The following is an 18,021-nucleotide window of genomic DNA, read 5'->3' on the forward strand; positions in this document are numbered from 1 at the left end:
TTGCCATCACTTGGCGTCTGCCATCATCATAAGCAATTTTTCAAAACTCTTCTTTTCTGACACAACGAATTGGAACCAAACATGGTATGAATGTTCCTCAGGGTATCCTGCATAGAACAAATGTGGAGATTTTTTTATCCCTTGAAAAACATGGCATTACTAAAAATAGAACAGGGGTCAGACAATAATTTTTCACATATATCTCTTAAACTGTTAGGTTTAGCCAAATTTTTTCAAATTGCTGAAATGATCCTTATTGTAATGCCTACAAAAGTTTCCAGCAATAAAAGTTATCAGATGACTCCTAATAAGAGTTATTGGCCTTGAAAGGGGAAAAATGACAATTTTCAGCCAGTATCTTGAAAACTATGATAGATACAAAGAATCTTTCAATGCTGAAATGATCCTTATGATAAATCCTACCAAAGTCTTCTTCAATGAAAATTGTTGGACAACTTCTTGTTAAATTTATTGCCCTTGAAAGGCAAAATTCAACCAGGTGAGGGATTCAGGCTCCTTGGAGCCTGTTGTTCACATGTATCTCCAAAACTGTGACTTGGTTAAATTGTTCAGCATGATTAGATCTATCTGTGGTCAAATTTTCATGTAAATCTGTTATTCCATGTTTAAGTTATAGCCCTATTATTGCTATTTTTAATGTTATTAATTTCAAAAATCTTCTCTGAAACTACTGGATAGAAACATGGCCATTTTACAACAAAAAAAATAGAATGTCGCTTATCAAGTGATTCAAGCTCTTTAGAGCCTCTAGTTAGTTATATCCCATCTTTTAATTTGATTTTGAATAAAACTTCCCAGTTATTCAGTCCTATTCAAAAATTGGCAAGACACATATGAGATTTTTCATTGAGTCAAATTTTTAGGTTTCCCACATAAGAGACCAGATTTCAGTAAGCATTGATAGATTGCTTTTACTCAGATGTTGTCTTTATTTTTAATAGGTTGATGAATTTTATGGGTTCTTTTTTTTTGGCAGGAACATCCTCCTGTAGACCTACATGACTGTGTTCGTGTTGCTGTTTATCAGCGAAGGATGACTCTCACTATTCCTTGGATTGTAGAATTTCTAAGTATGATGGACTCTGTAGCACCAAACTTAGAATATTATCAACTTGTGCTATGCATGTTGCTGTTTATTCACAGGTATGTAGTGAAGTCTCTTAACAAATTTGAATAGCAGTAACTATAATATTTTTTGTTTTCCACATCTTTAACTTTTCTTAACATCTGATACACAGTGTCTTTCATCTTTGATAAAGAAACTTGTGTCATGAAATGTTTTTAGAGTATTTAAAAGTCATTCTATAACCTGTCCAGTTCTATGACATTTGGATTTCCTTGTTATTTACTTACAGGTTTATTTGGGATGATATGACTAATGGTAACACATACTATGGCCATCTCCTGCTCATTACAGTTGTAAGCTGGTTATTTGAGGTAAACAAGTCATAGCATAAACACAGTCTACCAAGCCTTTACAAGTTTGTTTATGCATTTAAAGGAAGAAAAAAAAACATTAAAGTAATAGAGTTATCATATGATTTATTGATTGTTGGGGTTTAAAGCCCAAGCAGCAATAATTTATTCTATATTCAGGCAATGTCATATTTACCAATCTCAAAATTATATCTTCCTTAAGATATCAGAAGCCATTCCTACAATCACTGTAACTAATAATACATAAATCAAATGATGATTTAGTTTGATGACTACCAAATGATAGTGTAAATTGTAATCAATAGCTTGGACCATTGCTGACTTTTTAATGTGTTGCATTAAACTATAAACCTGTGTTACCATATTTTCACATTGTTTTACAGTGTCTAAACTCTACATTCTTTACATTAAAACTATTTTTCTTTTAAGAGGTTTAAGCATTTTTTGGGGATTTTTTTGATAATATTGATGATTTCTTAACCTCCAGCTGAAACCTAAGGATTTATCCTCTTAGAAATCTTTGTCTTCTATGCTTTGAATTTCTTTTCGCTCATGTGAATTTTGACAACTTTTATTGTCTTCAGAATCTTCAGTGAGGGATTTCTATACCCCCAGTCCAAAGGGGGAGTAGGGAATGCTGTTTAACTCTTGTCAGTGTTTCTGTGTGTCCATAAATTTTTTTTTCCGGAACTCTCATCACAGTGGCTTCATCACAGGTACAAATTTGTGAAAAAGGTGAAATGGAACAAAATGTTTAAATGTGTTTGAAGTTGGATACTGTTGAACAATTGATTACATTTTTTACTTCAGAAATCTGTAGTAAAGATTAACATTTTGTTTATACATATTAGAATAAAACAGTTTTAAATACGTGCAATATGGGAAATGCTAATGTATAATTACAGTTTTACTTTACATCATGTAATCTTTGAAAATTTGTTCATGCTTCAAATTTCACAAGAATCAAAAACCTCCATTGCTTACAGCACTTTGATTATTTCAACTTTAGAAATGTTTTAACAAATGTCATCCATTTTCTGTTATCAATTGCATGTGGAAGTGTGAGACACTTCCTGATGGGATAAACATTGTAAATTGGATTTATTACATTCTTTTATATGGTAAATCGGTTTCCGAATGTATCATTTTGGTTAAACTGGGCTTTGAAGCTTGTATGTAGCCACTTGCACATGGCCATGATTGTGTTTACCTTTACCAGATGATGAGAGTTTTGATTGGCTTAATGATATATTTACAACTGATTGACACCTCCCATGAAGAAGACTAACTAAATGAATTGTGAGTCAGGGTCTCCTGGTCTAATTACTTTTGATTGACTTCAGTCATAAATTGGTTATGGTCAATTAATTATGACCAGGTGTCAGAGGGAGTATCTATTGCTAATAAACTTCCTGCCAATTTTAATATACAAGAGGCCAAGAAAATGGCCAACTGGTCATATTTATTGCCAGATCAAGTAAAAAAATCGCATATTGCAACAATGGCAAAGCCCAGGGCAGTCCCAGCATTCTTCCTGTAGGTATGCCATATTGATGGGATTCATTTTCAGAAAAATTTTTTTGTTTAGTAAAGGCTTTGATTGAAAGCAGGGGTATCACTAGTTTCAGAGCCATTGCTTGCAGATTTTATGTTTTTGTATTATTGAACGACAATCTGATTAATTCAGTATCTTTATGAGCTTCTGTTTCAACAGTTTGTTACTGAAAACATTTCATACCTTTTCTGAACTATGCTTAAACATTCCCTATTCCTTTTAGGGATTTATATTACTATTTTTCTTTATAGTATTGGGTCAATGCCTAATTGATAGAAAATGGAATTCTGTCCATTGCCTTTGAAATAGCATGGTAATTTAAGATGTACATAGAGCCATGAATTTAAGAAAAACAAATTGTCATCCTCTAACTGTATTTTTTTTTTCCAAAGAAAAAAGCCAGTGATAATGGTTTTTATTGTTCATTCTGTTTCAGAATGCAGTTGTACCTGAAGGCTATTTTTTCACAGACATACCAGAAAGTGTCAAATTGTCCCTAAGTCAAGTCAACAGAAAATTAGATCTTACTTTAGTAAGTACAGTGATTTCCAATGTTCATCAGACACGTCTGGTCTTATAATGTCATGTAGTATTTGCATTGAGCAGGTTGCTTAAACTTTGCATGAAAAAATTGAAAGCTCCAAAAAATCATGGTTCTACTATGGCAAATATTTTGTCTTTGCGGCAGGGGAGCTTTAGATTTTATGTTATATTCTTTCTATATTATAAAAGTTAAATATAACAATTTTTTTTAGTTTTGCCTCCCTTGGGAAACAGAGCATTTCTACTCAACCCAGATAAGGAGCTCTTGTCTTATATTGATACTTTTTTGTGTTTTTAATCTCTTTTATAGCCAGTAAATATGTTTCTGGCATCTGGACATGAAAATGCAAGCTGTCTGTCTGTCTGTCTGTCTGTCTGTCCAGGTTTTCCACACTTTTTTATGCCCCAGGGACAAACTGTCAGGGGGCATATTAATTTACCCCTCTCCGTCCATCTGTCCTGATTACACATGGTCATGGCTTGTCCGGCTATCTCCTTGTACAGTTTTTGAACTACATCTAAAATATTTTACAGGATATTGCTACACATGATGGTGTGCAGGGCCAAAGGATTTTCACTTTTGTAAAATATTACGGAAATTGGTGATAGTTACACTTAGTCATTTTACTCAGAAATATGTAGATCATGGCTTGTCCGGCTATCTACTCGTACAGTGTTTGAACTACACCTAAAATATTTTACAGGATATTTCTACACATGATGAAGGTGTGCAGGGCCAAAGGATTTTCACTTTTGTAAAATATTACGGAAATTGGTGAGAGTTACACTTAGTCATTTTACTCAGAAATATATAGATCATGGCTTGTCCCGCTATCTCCTCGTACAGTTTTTGAAGTACACCTAAAATATTTTACAGGATATTTCTACACATGACAAAGGTGTGGAGGGCCAAAGGATTATGATTTTCGTGAAATATTACTGAAATTTGTGATAGTTATACTTAGTCATTTTACTCAGAAATAGGGCTATATGGCTTGTATGCCTATCTCCTCTTGTAGTTTTGAACTACATCTAAAATATTTTTTGCAGGACGTTTCTACACATAATGATGGTATGCAAGGTCATAGGATCTTGATTTTCATGAAATATTTAGGAACTTGGTGATAGTTGGACTTCCGACCATGAGCTTCACAAGTCTTGGTAGGATTCGTGAATCTGCAAATCATGTCTTCATACAAAAATAAACATGTTCTTATTTGGCAAATTAAGCGAGCAGGGGCATCATTGGTGTCTTACACATTTGTTGAACTGAAAAAAAAATCACTACTAACAAATGACGCAGGGGCTCCTGTGATTAACAGGGCTTCTAGTTTTGTAATGCTCCTACCAAATAAGTTTGTTTTTGTTATATAGCCTTAGTTTTCCGCACCTTTTTTTACGCGGGGAACATTGGAACGCTGTTCTGTCATTCAGCTTTATAATATTTTATTATTTCTGCAAAATTAAATTAAGATCTAGTCTTCAAATCAAATGAAGATTTGAGGGACTCATTTTTGGTCTTGAAAGATGTTTAGTAATAAATTTACATTTAGGGAATTTTAGTTCTTGCAGTGATGTGTCAAGAAATATTGAGTGTGTTAAGAATGTTCCATTTCACATACTTATCAGTCAAAATCTTTATCCTATCATTAATATTTCATGATTAATAAACAGGGAGTGATTTTAACCAAGTAAAATTGCCTGGAAAATTCAAATTGATGTATAAAAGTGTCTAGTCTTACAAAATCTTATGTTCATAAGCTGAAATTTATTTTATTTTAGTACAATTACAGTGTAGGGTAAATACTCATTTTAAAATGGGTTTTGAAGGTATATACAAATTAACTTTTGGACAGGTTTAAAAATTTGGGAAAAAAGGTAAAATGGAACATAATTTGTAAATGTGAGTGAAGTTGGATACTGTTCAATTATTGATTACAGTTCATACTTCAGAAATCAGTAGTAAAGATTGACATTCAGTTTCTACATTTTGAAAAAAATACAGTTCTAAATAATATGGGAAACTTGAATAATATATGAATTCAGTTTTATTTTATATCATGTAATATTTACAAGTTTGTTCATGCTACAATTTTCTCTAGAATCAAAAACCTCCAGTGCTTTTGATTAAAAACATCATTTAAAAAGGGAAAATGAGGTTGATGTTGGTTAAGGTCTAGATATATATGCTATCACATGTTCTGACTCTTGATACTAATTAGTACTGATATTTATGTTTCAGGATTCTTTAGGTTTTGTTGATCAGAAGTTGTATTATACCTGTTGTCCATATGTGGGTAAGGTTTTAAAATCAGTTATTGTAATCAAATATGTATTTAAGTTAGGTTTAGTTATATACTATTTCAAAAAGCCATGCATCTGGGATAACAGGAAATGCCAGAAGTTGTTGACAGTGGGCTTTCTTTGTTATAGTAAACACTGTTTTGATTGGTAAATATAAAGTTAGGTTGCAGACTTCGCTGATAATTGACAAGTACAATCTACTTGATGGTACGGTATCATCCGTGCATATGTTCCTTTTGAATAATTGTGTTTGTATTTCCTTGCAGTATATGGTGGGGAGACATATTGTTTTTGGCTTGTCTGTCTGTCCGTCACAGAGTTGGTCAGCGCAACTCCTCTGAAACTACTGAACTCCCCAAAAAAGTTCGATTTTTTCCAAATTAGGTCTAATTTTTTTTTTCACTTAAATTGAAAAACAAATAATAATTTGCCTGCCAGCCTCTAATATGTGGATGAGAAACTAGGATTTTTTATGATGGCCTTACATACCTCTATGTATGAAGTGAATGGGAAAACCAGTACATTGTCATGTAAATATAACCTATAATCAAATTAAATCTAAATGGCATTGACAGTTATTTGATTTAGCACTGGAATCAAAATATATCTTATGAAGACCCATGGAAATTTAGCTATACATAGTATTTGAATTTGATTTTTCTGCAGGCTTTAAGAGAATGACATTCAGAAAGGTGTCAGGATGTTTTGTGATAAGTCATAGCATCATATAGATCAGTACATTTGTAGTAAAAACAAGAAATGCCATGACAGAAATTAAGTACTACACAATGTTGTTATTTTTATTGAGATGGTTTTGGTTGGTCACCATAGATAGTGTTGAACAGAAGCAGAGTAATTACTGATGTATGCTTGCAAAGGATCATACTCAAATTTAATGGTATGAAATGGGGTTACCACATGGATGATTTTGACCATTTTCAAGTAGGTCCCTCATTGTGACAGTTGGAATTGTCAAGACTGTAGAAATCAATACTTACTTGTACTAATTCAATTTTGATGTGTTAAACGAGTACATCCCCAAGACATGCAAAATTACATACCAACATAAGTTATCCACCAGAAAATGTGTTCCTTAAATCTGCCTCTGCATTTTTCACATAAGTTCATATGGAAAATGCCATGAGATTTATATTTCGGAGTTCCCACGAAAGGAGGCTGGACTCCCTCATTGCCTCAGTCAAAATTGTGATATAAAGTAAAATATTAGACTTGGGCTAGGCAATTTCGACATAAAACTATACCTTGAGTAAGAAAAATAACAAGAAGCAGTCATTTTTATTTGCAAATATCTCTGTGTGATTGATTTCATTTCAACTTTCACTTTCAAAATGATTTAAACTTCTGGTTTCAGCATAATGCAGATTGGGATCAGGATAGGAATTAGTGTTGGAAACGGATATGGAAAAATGTTGGGTTTTTTTTTTGGTTTTTTTTCCCTCCATTTTTTGGAAACTTTCCCCAGTCAAGGGAATGTGGCCACCAGGTGCCAGGTGGCCCCGATTACAATAGTAGTGTCATCCCTGTACCATGTTCAAAATCTATTGATGTACAACTTCTCTCAAACTGTTTAAATTGATTCAAACAAATCTTTACATTATGGTATTTGTGAATGATGCTAGGTATGTACTGTCAGATGTTTACAGAGGGAGGTAATTCAACTAAAGGGGTTTTGGTCTCGCTTCTAGGTGTAATGACCCTCTTCAATGCAATACCAAAAACTGATTGAACCTTATGAATCATCTGTGTGTATGTGATTAGAAATAATCAAAATATGGCATAGGATCATAAATGTATGATGTCCTCCTATTTCAGTTCTGTGCTCAAACTTTAATTCTATTTAATTATTCCTTGTTTCAGGTGAGATAAAGACCTTGTTAGTTGAGTTTGCTATAGGTAGCAGTAATAAGACAGCTAACATCAGAAAGATTACACCAGTATCAGCCGAAATACAATCATCAGTCACTGATAGACACATACAGGTTGGTTATGACATTTATTAGATAATCATATACTTTAAGTTAATATTTAAATGTGTAATTATGTCTAGTATTTTATACTTTTTATACTGAGTTGTGAGATAATATGTGACACACTTTGTAAAGTCATGTGGCTGACTGTTTGTCCATCTGCTCACCCATTGAAGGTTTCCAGATAAGTTAAGAAGATATTGCAGAATGTATAGTTATTGAATATCATTTAATATGGATCAAGTTTGCATTCAATTTGATCAGATTATTTACACAAGTTATGGCCATATTAAGTAGTTTTCACTCCCAAAAACTATTTGGCAGGATATCATACAGACACCCTATTTTTTATGCCCCCGCAACAAACTGTGTGTGGGGGGGATATTAATTTACCCCTGTCCGTCTGTTTGTCTGTCTGAATTACACATGATCATGTCTTTTCCAGCTATCTCTTCATACCAGTTTTTGAACTACATCTAAAATATTTTACAGGATATTTCTACACATGATAAAGGTGGGCTGGGCCAAAGGATTTTGATTTTCATGAAATGTTACGGAAATTGGTGATAGTTACACTTCGTCATTATACTCAGAAGTAGGGCTATATGGCTTGTCTGGCTATCTTTTTGAGCTACATCTAAAATATTTTACAGGATATTTTTACCCATGATGAACGTGTGTTGGGCCAAAAAATTATGATTTTCGTGAAATATTATGGAAATGGTGATAGTTACATGTAGTCCATTTTACTCAGAAATATATGGATCATGCCTTGTCCAGCTATCTCCTCGTACAATTTTTGAACTACACCTAAAATATATTTCTACACTTGATGAAGGTATGCAGAGTCGAAGGATTTTGATTTTCATAAAATATTACGGAAACTGGTGATAGTTAGACTTCATTTTTTTCATCTGTTATTTTCATCAGAAATAGGGCTATATGGCTTGTATGAATATCTCCTCCTGTAGTTTTTGAACTACATCTGAAATATTTTTTGCAGGATGTTTCTACACATAGTGATGATGTGCGAGGTCATAGGATCTTGATTTTCATGAAATATTACGGAACTGGGTGATAGTTAGACTTCGTAATTTTTGTCAGAAATATATCCTAAGCAACAAAGTTACGGATTTGTTGTTGGGGCTATTAACATTTTTTATGTGTCCGTCAGTCCATCCATCATTCCTCTTTTTCTCATCACAACTAGTCTGACACTACCAAACAGAATTTCATGACACTATGGCCAGGATACAATTTGTAGATATGTATGTATTTAGAAAAATTTCTGATCCCCAAATTGAACCCCAAATTTTTCGAGTTACGGTACTGGAACAGTTTATCATTGCAATTCTTAGAAGGATTGAGCTGAATTAACATACCATGAGTATCACAAGTCTTGGAAGGATTTCTGAATCTGCAAACCATGTCTTCATACAAAAATAAACATGTTCCTAATTTGGCAAATCTAGCAATTGGGGGCATCATTAGTGTCTTACAAACATGGCGAGGGGACATGGAAATGCCGGGCATCTGTCCATCTGTCCATGTTTTCTGCACTTTTTTTTGTAATGCTTTTACTAATTGATTTTATATTTGTATGTAATCTTACTATGAGAATTTACAGATCAAGTTTGACTTTGGTTACGGTTGAATAATTTTTACAGAAGTTACAGCCCTTGGACTTTGAAAATTTCAATGAATTTAAAGTTTTGCACACCCTTTTTGTTTAAGCAGGGGACATTGAAACACTGTTCTTTTATTTTGTTGGATACATTTCTGCTTATTTTTTAAATGTTCATAGCTTGAAGTTGTTCTGGAATATAAGATGAAAAATTATGTTCAGGTTACATTCAGCCTTGAACACTGCAGTTCTGGTAGGTACATATACATGCTGTCTAAAACATTGTATAAGAGGTCATGTTAAGGGAATTTTTGGCGAATTTTGCTTACATTTTTTACTCTCATATTTTTTTTTTTTTTTTCGACCTAGAGCAACCTCTAATGTATACCAATACATTCTAGGAAATAACTGACCAGTATCAGTTGGATCTTTAGTGTTCAGTTGCAAAGTCGTTGCAAGTACATGTTAAAAAGCATGCACAGTATTCCATATCTGCATTAAACATACTTCTAGTTAGATATACTAGTACATATGTACTCGGCAATAACATCCATAATTATGTTTTATATTTTAGCTTCAATTGGAAGAAAACTTCTTTCATAATCACCCAGCTTCATTGAAGAGGATTGTAGATTTTGTTGCTGAAAGGACAGCTTCCAACTTTATAAAGAAGTTCAGAGCATCAACTTTGCAGAAATCCCTATCTGATGCTAAAGTGGCTTTACAGGAAATGATGGAGGCGTATGCATATAGCTCTCCCAACAGTAAAAATAAGGTTTATGATTGATTAATTGCTTGATTCGGTTTCAGTCTGTCATTGCCACAATTATTTTATATGGTTGCAAATGATTTTGGTCCTATGAGGTACGATTGTTTTCCATGTTGTGGTTGTCTATCGACACTTGGTTTTCATGCGATAACTTAAATAATAAATAGTTGATCTTTATAAAATTTTATCACATAAAATGGTTGGCATTGATTTTGGGGGTTATGGCCCTATTGTGTAGAAATTAAGGGCATAAAAGAAGTCACCTGGATTCTGGTGAAATTCTTATATTCAAGATAGAATATTGTTTGATTTCGATAATGCTTTGTAGCCATGTAAATGGTACAGTCGAACTTCACTCGCTCGAACTCGGATGGCTCGAACACAATTCAAAGTACCAAAATTTTCTCCTATATAATCAATATAAATAACCTTGGATTCCTTGAACTTTGATTTCTCGAACACTCGAACTGACTAGACGGTCCATTTGGTAATAAATCTTAGAGAATAACCCTCCACTAACTTGAACTCATCAGCCAATTTGTCAGCTTGGGTAATAAAAGGTGTGCAAAACTGAAACCCTATCATTAATCAGTGTCATTTTAGTTAATTACAGGTAATATGTAAGTCACTAATTAAGTAGGTTTGATCTTAACATAGTACTGATTGCAGTTCGAGAATGTTCCAAAGTCGGTATGATGAAAGCATCAAAGAAATCGGATGAAAACAAATTATTGACCAAGGAAATCGAACTCTGAACGTTTTTTTAAAAGCAAATACAATATTTTTAATAACCACAAACCAACATAATCTTCCGAAATCTAATGAAAAAGATGGACAAACTAACAGAATTTTGTAGGAAATAAGCAATTTCTAACAATAAAGTCAAACTCAGATCGGCAATGAAAGAAATCCAGAAATATACAAACTTCCAATTTTTGAAGTTCTGATAACTTGAACATATTTCAGTGGTCCTTGGAGTTCATGCTACCGAGGTTTGACTGTATATAAGACCACTTAGTCTCATATATTTTGTTAGAACTTGATTTTAAAGGCATAAAGCTTTACATATGTTTTCTTATGTATATAGGACAAACACCTTCAAGACATTGTTAATTTGTCTCAAGAATCTGTTAGTCAGTTGAAGACAGTTACATTGGAAAATGCCAGCCAGTTTTGCAGGTTGAAAGTAGCAGCAATTATACCCTTACTATTACCAGAGGAGCAAACAACAGCTGTGATTGCCATGACAACAGATATATCACGAAGACTGGCGAAAGAAAGAATCAGCTTATGGATCAATAAACACATTACTGCCAGTAGTATCCCAATTGTCTGTTCATATATTGTACCATATGAGTCAAGAAAAGAAGAAGTTGTTAATTTTTACTTGATTCCGGAGCAATAGATCTTTATTGAGTTCTGTGGTTTGGGAACATATTGTATACATTGCAATTTATTTGAAGAAACTTGCTTTCTTTTTGGTAACTTTCTTTTGTTAATTTCAAACTTCAACTTCAGAAACTAGAACGAACTTTTTGATATTACTGAAAATGCTTAGCATCAGAGACCTAACTGTTAATATTATGAATCTACATCATACTGAGTCAAAAAGCATATTTAATTTTATTTGTTGTATTCATCTAATGTTTGTCCTTTTTGTTACAGGCATGTATCAAACTGATTTACAAGCTGAGTATGACAAAATTTTTAAGAAAATAACAAACCCAAGTGAACCTAGTCAAACTGAGCAGACAAAGGAACCAGAATTTATTTCTGTTGCTAAGCAACATAATGATAGCTTGAGACATCCATCAGAAGTTGTAATTGATTTGAAAGTGAGTTTTTGATATAAAAAAAGAAGTCATAAACATGTCATTACTGATATTTTCTTCTGCATTACTCTTGTCAGATCATTATTTATACTACCAGGCATATTATTTTGAATCCTTTTTTTTTTTTTTAGTTTGTAATTTTGATTGGATGAGTTAATTTTTAATTGGGTCAGTGTCTTTTCTTTCCATTTCTTTCTGTCAAAGTAACTTAACAATTTGATTATAATGTAGGAGGTAGTAAGACAGCTATTTGTGAGAGGTAGCTTGATCAAATGGGAGGTGATGTCTGTACTTCTGCAGGAGGTCAAAGATGTGATCAATGGAAGACAGGTAAATCAACAATTTAGTGAGTTGGGAGGGATGTCACTACTAAATTAACATAACTCAATAAGTACATGTTCGTGTAAATAGTGATACAACAAAAATATCTGTCAGACTTTGCTCTGGTTTGGTATACCTAAAAGTGTTCTTAATACAAATAATAGTGCTGAAATAGCAGGTGACTGAAAATAGATTTGAAATGATGATAATGGAAATTCTGAATTTTGTAGTGCATTTCAGACATTTATAGAGTAAATAAAATTTACATCCTATATTTCACTGGGGTAAATCTGTTGACCATAATGGTCATTATGGTCATCTCAGGATGACAGATGCATTCTCAGGAAGAACATTTTTCTATCAAGTTGTTCATACAAAATATTGAATAAAATAATACAATAAATTGTTGATAATTCTTCAATGCTTGGTATTTCAAACAGAAAGGATAGGATGTTAAATGTATGATCAGTAAGAAATTCAAAGATAGAAATATTGATGAGAAGATGTGGGATGACTGTTACAGAACAGCTGTGATGTTTGGTGATATCAGAAGATAAAACTTGTTATTGTGTCATTTTTAAGTGTGGATCAGCTTGGTTTGGAAATAGCAATATCTTTACAATGATATTATTTACAATAGGTGTTTTTTTTATTATACAGGATGTTATACGTAGTATTTATACAGCTATTGGTAAACTGGTATTTGATATGGCTGTAACTCATGGTTTGTAGTATAGCTTGATATATACTTTCTGTCATCTTTAAATGCCCTTTAATTAATGTACATATTATGGTATACCTCTGTCTGTCTATAAGTCTGCACTTACAGTAACTTGAAAATGCTTTAAAAGATTTCAATGATTTTTTTGTTTTTTTTGTTTTCCAAGTTTTTCAAACCTGGAACACAGAAAAAAAGGAAGACAAGAATACCACATGCTTAAGTTGTAGTTGTTAACAGTCAAGGCCCTGCATTGAGAATTGTTCTTTTCTTGTTAAGGCATAAATTTTCTGGACACCCCATAGGAAAACACAACTTAAAGGACTGCTGTATGACATGAAGTAGAGAACATTTTGAAGATTTTACATTAAATCTATGAAAATGATTTTGAGAAGAGAGGAAATGTTGATATATTGTGTTAACATTGAGTTATCAGGTCTTATGCATGGAAAACAGACAAATCCATGTACTCCCATTAAGGTGATGGTGAGGGAGAACTGTAAAATAAAAACTATCAGTGAACAAATCATAAAATACTATGTATCTGAAGTTTATATAAAACTGAATTGCCTCCCCTTATTAGTAAATCATTTCATCCCTTTAAGATGCAAGATTCATGCCCATACATTGATTGAAACAAATCAGGGATAACTCTTGAATTTATGTCTTTTAAGGGTGGGATCTGGTTCATGTTATCTTTGAAATGTTGATTTTTTCAATCCCTTTAATTTTTGTAGTTGCCAATAACCCAGAATCTATGCAGGAACCACAGATCAGTATGTTTGTGTCTATGTGGAAACAAGAATTGAAGCCTGTTACTCCTTTATACCACTGTTTATATGGATATGTTGTGCAGTTAATGGAAGATTCTAAGAATCCTTTGGTAAGAAGTTAAGAGTGAAACAGGGGTAACTTCTGAATGTCTTGACTTTGTTTTATCTTTGTTTGCTTTACAAGGTTTGGAATATACTACTTAAGCAAATCCAATTAAAATATTAGTTAAGAAGCAGATTCAATTTAGATTAAAAGTTTCTTTCTTTGCCACTGCATTTCAACAACTATCTGTGTATTTAACTCTGCTTTGTTCATAGGAATTATTTTGGAACAAGTTCAATACATTGATATAGGGCAGGTGTAACCTGTAAGAGGGTAAACATATGAGCTAAGGAAGCCTTATAAAAATATGCCATCAATTTTCAGTTTGATGTCTTTCTAGGTTCTAGTAGACCTGGGAAGATTTGTCTGCAGACCAACCTGCTCATAAATGCACAATCAGCAATGCTCAGCCATTTCCCCTACACATGTGTAATGAACTGAATGATTCCGATTGTTATTTGCCCAGCAGATCACTTCCTGTCAGATTGATTCTAAATAGTTCTAAGATCATAGGTTTAATACATATAGATAACTGTTATGAGGTCCTCTAGTACAGTACTCAGTTGACATAAGAATCAAGTTTTTACATGGTAAAATATAAAACATTGATGTTGGCATTTGATTTGATAAGAACTCTTGTGTTGTAGGAATCTTGGAAGAGATATTCTCAGCTGTTGGCAGTTCTTGTCCAGGAAGAGCTTCTAACCTGTGAAATTCTACAGAAAGGATTTCTTAATCTTATATATCATAATCAGGTAAGAACTAGGAACCCTCATGGACATATATATAATTTTTATTTTTGTATTGATAGCAGTGATTTTATAGCATGTTTTCTTTGTAAAGAAAAATCTGATAATTCACTTTTAAATAAAATTCAGTAATTTTACTCTTACTTTCTCCATTCAAACTGTCACAAGAGTATCTGCCATTCACAAAATTTAAAATTTATGTTGAAAATAGCAATGAATTTTTGAGAAAATCTGTATAACAAATAGGATAATCATTGGTTATGGTAAGTTACTTATGCCAAGACTGCTGGAAGATTTTAATAGCGCATGGAACAAGTTTTGCACACTCATTAAATCTTCGCTCTTTTTTTTATCATATTTTCATTATTCACTCTTTCCTATTAATTATCCTATTGATGTTTCCTTAGATTCCAAATTTGTTCATTTTACTGTGATCACTTGTCCTGATTTGTTTAAATTGGGTAGTCCAAAGAATTTTTTATTTATAAATCTACATTGTTTATGTGACTGAATTTATAGTTTAATTAAATCATCAATAAAAAAACATCAAATACGTGCTCTTTTAATAAAATGTCTTACGCATAAAGTAATCACAAAAATGTTATATTGTACCTAACAATCAGTTCCCAATATATATTTTTCTAACTTGAAAATTTAATTCAAAGGTTAGTTGTTGATGTTAAAGAAGATTTTTTGTGATATCACACTTACCTTTTCTATGGGTCTGACCAGTTGTACAATTTTCAGTATTTTACTGGCAGCCATAGTTTAGTATTGCTTTTACCAATTGATTTTATCTTTTGTATGTAGTCTTTCTATGAGAAGTTAGCGGTTAAGTTCAACTAGTTACAGTTGATTGATTTTTAGGGAAGTTATGGCCCTTGGACTTCAGCGAATTTACAGTTTTCTGCATTTTTTTTTTTTTTTACAAGGAACATTGGAACGCTGTTATTACAATTAGATCAGTTTTCAGGGGCTGCTTTGGCTTGCTCTGGCTGTCAAAAATTTAAACCAACGTTTACCAAAAAATGATTCTATTTTTTTTTTTTTAAATATGTCCATTGATGAGTTATCCTGTGGCCAGTTCTTCAATATATGTACCCCAGATTGTGCATATATAAGCAGGTTTTTAGCCAGGATCTCAAACCATTACTGTATTCTTCTGTGTATTCAAATCACCAGCAGAAGACAACATTAAGATGAAAGGATTCCGGTAAATTCCACCGAAATGCATATCTTTTCATCATTAATCTTTTAAATAAAAGTATTTTCTATGTTTCCCTGTGTTTGCAAGGCATTTATTAATTAAAATAGTTTATAAATAGCAATGTATTGGATCTGTTCGAATACAAATCAGGTAATTCACTAAAACAACAGCGTCAAGTCCGACCGTTTATAAAAAGATGTTTTAATTTGCCAAGTTGTGTATTACTATCTGACATCTGGAAACAGTTCATCAAGCGGATTAAAGGATTAGTAGTAATTTTTTCACATTTTAAATTGATCTTTTGTTATTTGATAATTAAATGACAATGGGCCCAAGGACAGGTTGGCACTCCCGGTATTGTGTATTTAACACTCCACCGCACACAGGTGAAGAAGTTATAATTAGACGACTTGATTTGAGAGAACAATAAGAAGCTAGTCATTGTTTTTCGTACAAACTATGAAATGCAAGGAAACGCCATTGATGGATAAAACAACTATTAAATAGCAGTAAAACTTTATTTGTTTATTTCACATAAAACTGTTCTCAAAAATACAATGACTCGATGTTGTCTTTAGTTGACGACTTGGTTCTGATTCCCGAAAATTACAGACCTGAAAATTATGTCTAGAAAAAAGAAATCTAGAAACTCATTGATTTGGTGTATACCACGCATCCCTCTTCTGGAGCAAAGAAAAAGAATACGGTAGTAACTTTTCATATGCAAAATAATAAAGTACTACTCCAAAATACATGTATTTGTTTTATTTTTATCAGGGCCTTCATATTACTATAATAACATAATTCCAAAGTTTAAAACATGTTGACCTTTTTCCTTTGTGGTTTTATGATATATTTTTATAAGGAAAGGTCGGTAGGTTTGGGGCAATTTAGCTTCCTGTTGCGGAGGCCAATGGTTCTTACTCCAATAGGAGACCACAGAAGTGTTCTTTAACGTGCGAGGAACATTGCATCTTTCTCAACACAGCATCACTGTGGTTTGCAGTCAGGTTTCTGTGTTATGGCCTGACTACCCCAGCATATAACGTGCCTGGGGCACACAACCCAATTGCTCTGTGGGCAGAGTGCCCTAGCTACTGGCCAGAGTTCTGAACACTTTTTTTTGCCTTATACAAAAGCTTAGCACTGCTGCAGGCCTATTCTTTTGACACCCAGACCAACATGGAGCGACACCTCCCATGAAGATGACTTAACTAAATGAGTTGTGAGTCAGAGTCACCTGGTCTAATTGCCTTTGATTGGCTTCAGTTGTAATTGGTTTTGGACAATTAACTGTGACCCGGTGTCAACATAATTGTGTAGTTGGAGGGAATATCCTTGCAGATAGACTTCCTGAATAACCTAGGCACCAATAAAATGGCCAACTTGTTATTTTTGTCACTAGATCAAATAAAAAATCGCATATGACATTGTGACATTGGCACAGCCCAGTGCAATCCTGAGTTTGGAGACTGTATCATTCTCTACAGTTTATTGTTTCTTTATGTAGGTCAGTTTGGAGACAGTATCATTTTCTGTACAATGTATTGTTTTATTGATGTAGGTCAGTTTGGAGACTGTATCATTTTCTGTACAATGTATTGTTTTATTGATGTAGGTCAGTTTGGAGACTGTATCATTCTCTGTGCAGTGTATAAGTGAGGAACTTGATGCTACAGAAACAGACTATAATCTAGCTGATGTTACGCAATGGCTTCTTACTCTTTCCTGTGATGATTATCCAGTCATTGAAGGTGATACTGTTCATGTTACCTCATCCCAGGAAGACCAAATGAAAGGACCTCAGAATACATCCCCAGACTGGAGATAGACTTCCACAGTGTAAACTTTATTCTAGTGCAATAGTTCGAAGAGCTAGTAATTCTTGAATAATAGAAAGTTGTTGGTTATTGTTACAACTTTTGAAGCTTGTAATTTATTTTATTTGGTATTCAAAAAGTGCAATTCAATCTTTCCAAGTTTGCAGAGCAACTGTTTGTTGTTGATGTGTAGTAGAATGTTATACTAATTGTTAAAGATGCCCTTGAAATCATTAAAGAAAACTATTATGTCTTGA

At 33.0% G+C, this 18,021-nt stretch overlaps 1 protein-coding gene across 2 annotated transcripts in view; it reads left to right on the plus strand.

Annotated features, from left to right (window-relative positions):
- Positions 1 to 18,021, plus strand: part of LOC148626348 (codanin-1-like) — a 40,441-nt gene extending 22,420 nt beyond the window's left edge. For both annotated transcript variants that reach the window (XM_088570244.1, XM_088570245.1), the window contains 13 exons: positions 998 to 1,164; positions 1,377 to 1,458; positions 3,450 to 3,545; positions 5,799 to 5,853; positions 7,739 to 7,860; positions 10,047 to 10,247; positions 11,329 to 11,557; positions 11,907 to 12,076; positions 12,305 to 12,403; positions 13,055 to 13,118; positions 13,850 to 13,995; positions 14,636 to 14,743; positions 17,563 to 18,021. In XM_088570244.1, the coding sequence (XP_088426370.1) occupies positions 998 to 1,164; positions 1,377 to 1,458; positions 3,450 to 3,545; positions 5,799 to 5,853; positions 7,739 to 7,860; positions 10,047 to 10,247; positions 11,329 to 11,557; positions 11,907 to 12,076; positions 12,305 to 12,403; positions 13,055 to 13,118; positions 13,850 to 13,995; positions 14,636 to 14,743; positions 17,563 to 17,775 (1,752 nt within the window). In that variant the 3' untranslated portion in view covers positions 17,776 to 18,021. The remainder of the gene's footprint in view (positions 1 to 997; positions 1,165 to 1,376; positions 1,459 to 3,449; positions 3,546 to 5,798; positions 5,854 to 7,738; positions 7,861 to 10,046; positions 10,248 to 11,328; positions 11,558 to 11,906; positions 12,077 to 12,304; positions 12,404 to 13,054; positions 13,119 to 13,849; positions 13,996 to 14,635; positions 14,744 to 17,562) is intronic.

The sequence above is a fragment of the Perna viridis genome, chromosome 2 (assembly GCF_037379345.1).
Source record: "Perna viridis isolate PV_CMFRI_1.1 ecotype Kerala chromosome 2, ASM3737934v1, whole genome shotgun sequence".
NCBI classification, from domain to species: Eukaryota; Metazoa; Mollusca; class Bivalvia; order Mytilida; family Mytilidae; genus Perna; species Perna viridis.